General features: G+C 39.8%; 1 protein-coding gene across 1 annotated transcript; it reads right to left on the minus strand.

Annotated features, from left to right (window-relative positions):
* Nucleotides 1-862: 862 nt before the first annotated feature.
* Nucleotides 863-5,170, minus strand: LOC310819872 (olfactory receptor 10J4-like; the record flags this gene model as incomplete). The annotated part of the gene is made up of 2 exons (XM_083691280.1): nucleotides 863-1,710; nucleotides 5,056-5,170. The coding sequence occupies 2 exons, from the start codon at nucleotides 5,168-5,170 to the stop codon at nucleotides 863-865; spliced, it is 963 nt and encodes a 320-aa protein (XP_083547406.1).
* Nucleotides 5,171-5,634: the final 464 nt, after the last annotated feature.

Here is a 5,634-nt window from a genome sequence, read left to right on the forward strand (position 1 = left end):
CAACCACACCAACTGGCTTGATAATCATTCATATAAGAATAGAGCTGTCGTTAACCATTGGGGCTTTCATATGCAGGATGAGTCTATTCGACACCAGCCTATATATATATATATATATATATATCTTTAGAAACCTATTAGGGTAAGACCCTTTAAACAGAGGATTTAACCCGTGGACCGGGACTCCTGTATAGGGTCTAATACCGGGAGACAAATTCCCTTTAAAAAAACATAAATCTGATTATGAGCTCCGGGAAACATATTGGATCCATGGTATCTTGAACTTCAATGATGTGAAATATATTGGACATTTTATTTTCATCCTGAATCAATAAACATTAATTTAATTCGCAGCTCATGAATTTATTTATTTTTTTTACAAAATGTTGGGTCAAATATCTTTCACTTTCTGCATTAACTAAATCTCACTATTTCATACCGATTGGAAATACATCAAATGTTATTTTTATTTTGGGACTAAAATAATTAAATATCACCATGCTACATTGCTATGAAGCTGCCTACACACAACACAAAATAGGAATTCCTACTGTCGGATAGCCTGTCACATTAAACAAAGAGGAAAAAGTTCTATCGCTAGATGCATGGCTTTCACACACGACTACTTCACCTTGGAACATCAAGCATCAGTGAAATGCTCATTGGGCACAATCAATGTAAAAATATCATGTTGTTTTCATATTGTTCGGGAGGTCACCGATCATTGCAGAGCCCATCAAATGCATTCTTATGGTGCCCCAACAAAGGAATTTGTGGCGAATATCGTGTAGTGTGTACACAGTGAAAGCATTGTATGTTGTAATGATACTTGACAGTTGCAGGTGACAGTGGTAAAACAAAGCTAGTAATGACACCATTTGGGTGACTGTAAAAACTTAAAAACTAGTCTTCTGATTTGTGGTAGATTTAGGCCATAAACAAGAGGATTAAAAATCGGTGGAATAACTAAGAATTCAATTGATAAAAGCACAGCTACAAATGGGTTCAGTTGATCAGCTTCATAACGACTTAGAGTAATTTCACAAAACATGGTTATTGAATAGTTAACAAGTGTAACAATATGAGGTAAACATGTTTGTAATGCTCTGCCTCTGAACTCTGAGGAGCTTTTCTGACAAACAAGTATAATTCTTAAGTAGGTATATAAAACAAAACCCAAGGGTAGAAAGATTGTAGTTGCACTCACAAACAGTCCTGCAATATTTTTCAATGTAGTGTCAACACATGAGAGCTTCACCACTGACCAGTTTGAGCAGAATACTCTTGCTAATCGATTACCACACAATGGTAGCCTATTGGATGAAAGCAGACAATATCCAACAGAGAAAATGGGATAGGTCCAGGAAAAGGATATTAAGAGACAAACTGCCTTTGAATTCATTATGCTGTGGTAATGTAATGGCTTACATATTGCAACATATCTGTCATAAGCTAAAATGCTTAAAATAGTGAATTCATATGATGCGTAAGTATATATGATATATATTTGTATGAAACAGGCAGGGCGGGATATCAAGTGAGTGTCAGAGAGGAGATCCATCATGAATCTCGGGAAGAAACCAGCAGAGCCATAGAGAGAATTGATTAACAGACATGAAATAAAAAAATACATAGGCTCATGCAGTGATCTTTCTAAAAATACGACCAATAATATAACAACATTGGAAGCTATAATGGCAGCATACAGAACTAGTGACAAAATGAAAAAAATGTATCTTGAGAATCCCTGGTCCTCAAACATGGTGAGGTAGAAATAGAATGGAGAAGTTCCATTTTCCATGTGAGACAGGAGTGGTGCTGAGCTGGGAAATCATTCAAGAGAAAACACTGGTCAATGCAAGGCTGCAAAATAGGCCTGCTCCAGTAGCAGATGATTGTTCAGCTCATCAAAGTTGTGCCCTTAATATTTACTATATTTCACTAACTTCCAGTATAATTGGCCACCATGAAGGTCTTGTGAATTGATATAAGATTTATATTGTTAGATTAAACAAACACATTTACGTTGCATTTCAGGGTACAACAAACACCCTAATTAAAGAGGCAATCTGGGATTTAAAGAAAAAGCATTGTTTAAACAATTACATTGTTTACAAACAATTGAGTAAAACAAGTTTATAGTTTGGGTTCTGATGGGGTAAGACAGTTGAACTAAGCTTGTGAAGCATTTATGAAGTATATTTAAAAAAAATCAATGGCTATATGTCATTAAACGGATGTACCAATCCCAGAAAGCCCCTTAAAACTGCTGTAATTCTTTTTAAAGAATATTATAATCTAAACCCATTTGTAAATAATGACAATGCACTCAAAAATAACATGACAGAAATGTGAAAAAAGTGAAAACCTATTATGTAAAACCTGTACTCTGTATTAGAAATACATTAGCACCATACATACACACAAAGTAGCCTTCAGACCATTCAGGATATGTTCAGATTACCTGCTTGTGTTGTTGCCACACTGCTTTGTGATGAAGTGAATGTCTTTTATCCTGCTCATCCTCTCCTTTGTGACTTCGGTGACGAGGACCTACTGGAGAATTCTAGCATTTTCTTATGGGTAGCATTTCCTATTCCAGCACGAATAAATGGGTTATAACATGGTACAGTAATACAGTAACAATTAATTCCATATTTCTATGTAATAACTTATTGAATTGCATGGTAACACCTCTGTAATAAGACAGGCATGATGAAGGTTAATTACTGAGTTATTACTTACAGTTGGCAGGGGTTTAATAGGTGTTTGAACAGAGAATGGTTGTTGCGCCATACAGTATGTGTCTGCGCTGTGTTTTGGGCCATAGCCTTGGTAAGCTAAAAAAAGGTTGGTCTAGCTTGTATACCTTAACCTTATCTTCAATTTTGCCTTCATTGGATAACCGGTGAATTTATTCAGCCGAAGACACCCGCACTCGCCACTTGTATCAATCAAAAAATCACTGACAGGTTTGTGTGGTGATCATTTCTTTATTTACAGTCTTATTTATGTTTTCAAATAATGCTGACAAATCATGTTTTCCGATTCGTGCATATATTGTATTGGACACGTGATGTGTGTAAAATACTTTTTTGAAGGTTGTACTTCATAATAAGCAATCTGATGTAGACGTTCACAATCACTTGCTTGATCGTTTCAGATTAACAATCAAAGCAGAGCAGTTGAAGTATAGGGAGGGAGGGAGGCCTCACTCACACAGTCATGATCTAGCAAGCGATTGCAAATGTCTACATCAGCTTGCAACAAAAACAAACAGACCTGTGTAATTACAACAGAGATCCGAGCGAAACAAATCTCACTTTTGGCGCGTCTCTATTCAGAGACTTAAGTCAAAGTTATGGCTGATGTATGATTGATGAGGGAGGCTAATATTTTCCATTACAACGAGTGTGAGAGAACGGGAGGGGGATACAGCAGAGCGTGTCCAAAACCAGGGTTGCATTTTTGTATGCCGGTGCACTCCTCCCAAATAGGCAATGTATGCCAATTATGATAAAAAATGTGTGCACAAAACAAGATAAAATTACATAGTTGTATTTGTTCCCTGTTTTAACGAAAATCAGGTTTTAGCCTACTAGTGATTGTTTGCTACTGTTGTCATAGAGAAAACTGACCTATGTCAACAAATCTCAGGTTTGGCACCAAGGCTGGCGGCTTTTTCTGAATTGTTGATATTCCGGGGGCATGTTTGAATGTTTAATCTCATATTTGTATTTACTGTAGGTTTATATACTATGTCTATCTATTTAGCACTGCCCATAGCTACCACCCCCAACCTCCAGTCGGCTATATGGAAAAAAGACACGCCTCTGCTGTGGAGGACATTGAAGAGGGACATGGCCAAATTAGTTGTCAATAATGGTTGTCATTTTTAAATACATTTGGAATTGAGTGGTGAAGCCTGTCCTCTAGACTAAGTAAGTTAATGTTGTTTAATATCAGTGTGTTGCTGGTTGTTTTGTTGTGTTCTGCTGTGGCTATCCTGCCTAAAGCTCTAGGACCTAGTTTCTGTTGAAAGCTATCTGTCTGAAGCCAATTGCTGTCATTCTCCAGTGGGAGGGCCTGAAACTATTCTGCAAGGTATTTAACTCCTGTTCACCTTGGACTAGAACTAAATACATTTGGAATTCAGTGGTGAAACCTGTCTGGTCAGTAACTGATCGTTTGGTGGGAGGGGTTGCTACCCTGCTAGTCATCAGCAATTACAGAATCTGCGTTTCTATCTTGACGATCATAGAGCGACAGCCTCTGTGACAGCCTCCTGACACAAAGACGAAGGAGTTAATCTATGGAGTCCATCATGGAAGGCCTGACAGGAAGGCCAAACTACAAAGTATTTTTATTCTATTTGATTCTTTTTGCACTACTCTGTGTGTATTGAGCGCTACCTACATCTTGTATCACCCAAAAACCTCTATACCGGCAAATATCACAGTGTGCTTTCTCCCCATTCCTGTTATTTCATCCCTCAGAAGGACACATTGCCGCTACACCTCCCCTCGTAACCATTCCAATCTAATCTACCCTGCATGCTCAACTGACCACAACCTCACTGTCACAGGAGGACTTTGGAACTGCCAGTCAGCAGTCCAGAAAGAAGAGGCTATCTCAACTTACACCTGCTTCATGTCCCTCCACTTCCTTGCCCTCAAAGAGACATGGATTAGACCGGAAAACACAGCTACCCCGGCAGCCCTCTCTGATGCCTACTCCTTTTCTTATTCACCTAGACTCACTGGTCGAGATGGAGGCACAGGACTCCTCATCTCACCTAAGTGGTCAAATAATGTCCTTCCCCTGTCACACCTGTCCATATCCACCTTCAAATTCCATGCTGTTTCTGTCACCTCCCCTGTCAAACCTCACATTGTCGTTATCTATCATCCACCAGGTCATCTTGGCCACTTCTTAGATGAGATGGATGTCCTTCTCAGTTTCTTCCCTGAGGACACTACTGGGTGACTTCAACATCCAGTCAGAGAAGCTTCACTCATAAGGAGTACTTGACCGTCTCTCTTCCTTCGGCCTTACCCTTTCCCAGTCTCCTCTGACTCATAAGGCAGGCAATCAGCTCTACCATGCCTTCACCAGATCCTCCCACACCTCCAATCTTACTGTTACCCCTTTTCCAGTTTCTGATCCTCATTTTGTATCCTTCTCTCTTCCCCTCAAATCCACCCCTTCCCAGTCAGTGTCTACCCACACTGTATCCTCTCGTCGCAACCTGTGTACCCTCTCCATTGCCACTCTCTCTTCCTCTGTCTTATCCTCCATACCCTCTGTTGAATCCTTCTCCCTTCTACACACTGATGCAGCCTCATTCACCCTCCTGTCGACTCTTTCCTCATCCTTCGACTCTCTCTGTCCACTGACCTCAAAGCCAGCACAATCCTCTCCATGGGCTCCTTGGCTGCCTGAAACCCTGATGCTCTTAGAATAGGGCTCTGGGCAGCTGAGAGGAAATGGAGAAAAACTGGCCTCCCTGATGACCTAATACCTTATCTCTCTCTCTCCTCCTCAACTACACCTCATCTGCATCAGCTGCTAAAGCTTCTTACTTACATTCCAAAATTCAATCCTCTGCTTCTGACCCAAGGAAACTGTTCTCCA

This window comes from Argentina silus (assembly GCF_951799395.1).
Source record: "Argentina silus genome assembly, chromosome: 19".
NCBI lineage: Eukaryota > Metazoa > Chordata > Actinopteri > Argentiniformes > Argentinidae > Argentina > Argentina silus.